This window comes from Bipolaris zeicola (genome assembly GCF_000523435.1).
Source record: "Bipolaris zeicola 26-R-13 unplaced genomic scaffold scaffold_785, whole genome shotgun sequence".
Classification (NCBI taxonomy): Eukaryota; Fungi; Ascomycota; class Dothideomycetes; order Pleosporales; family Pleosporaceae; genus Bipolaris; species Bipolaris zeicola.
In genome coordinates this window covers 1-1,214 of record NW_006912834.1, presented here as the reverse complement: position 1 = coordinate 1,214, position 1,214 = coordinate 1, and the positions used below count along the sequence as shown (strand labels likewise).

Here is a 1,214-nt window from a genome sequence, read left to right as displayed (position 1 = left end):
ACTTAGCTTAATAAGCTAAGCCTTGGCACGGATATTATACACTCTAAACAGCGTACGCTTTACGTTCTCGCTAAGCTCTTCATTCTCTAGACAATAGTCAATATTGCGCTTGAGCGTCCGGACTGTCAGAGGTGTATTCAGCTCTGGTGGTGGTGGTGTTCTATCCACAGTAGTGTTACTACTACTATCACTACTACTACTAGTATCTTAGTAGTTAGTATTCTAATTAGTAAAATCTTTCTATATATTGCTCTTAATAAGCTTGATATCTTATAGATATAATTCTAAGTTCCTCTAGCCTTTTTATATTATATAGGGCTTAAATGTATAGGTATAGATTAACTTAATAGTAGCTAAGAACTTAACTTTATTAAAAGCTATACAGCCTATTTAGGTTGCATAATTAACAGCCTACGCGTGCCAGTACTTATACAGCTAGAAATAGCCCATATTAAGTAGTTAGAGAAAGTGAGACGTATGTGGAGGCAGCCGATAGGCAATAACCTTACAATCTTTGAGGACTTCTAGAAACTCTTAGGTGTAGTGTAAATTAAGTCTATTAAACAGAAGCAGCTAATATACATCCTAAATATACTTCTAGCTCTATTATATAAAGTACTTTACCTACTTATAGCTTGATTAATTATTTATATAGCTACTATAACTATACGCGATTAGATAGTTATCTAGTAAATTAGTAAAGTAGCGCTTAAGGAGCGCGTCGCCTTTAATAATAATTATTAGTAGGATAGCGTGGCCTGCAGCGTTAAAGCACTCAGTTATAGTTAATAATATATAATTATTAGTCGTTAGTAAATAGACATGGCGGTGAGGCTTAAAAGTAATAACCTACTAATCTTTTCTGATTCTAATGCGAAAGCTAGTCTCGTTAAAGTTCTAAATATCTTATAGTAAGATACCGTACGTCTAAATTAGGCTTATAAAGGTATTAAACCACTCTATAATAGAGTCTAAATTATACGTAAGTGCGCGATTAAGATTAAGAGATCGCTATTGCTATACGTAAAGCTTAGGCTACTGTTTAAGCTATTATTTTGCTTATTACGAGCTTATAGCTAGTAGAAGACTAAGACTATTATAAGCTTATTAAAGAAGATAATTGTTGGAGATCTAAGCTACTTAGCTGATCTCTAATAGAACTAATCCATCAATCTCTAATCTATGTTGGGACGATACCGATCCCTGACCCAATT

At 33.6% G+C, this 1,214-nt stretch overlaps 1 protein-coding gene across 1 annotated transcript; it reads right to left on the bottom strand.

Annotated features, from left to right (window-relative positions):
* Positions 1 to 639: 639 nt before the first annotated feature.
* On the bottom strand, positions 640 to 828 carry COCCADRAFT_113862 (uncharacterized protein; the record flags this gene model as incomplete). The annotated part of the gene is made up of 1 exon (XM_007720892.1): positions 640 to 828. A coding segment is annotated over one exon (189 nt), but the record flags the coding sequence as incomplete, so codon positions are not given.
* Between the last annotated feature and the right edge of the window lie 386 nt (positions 829 to 1,214).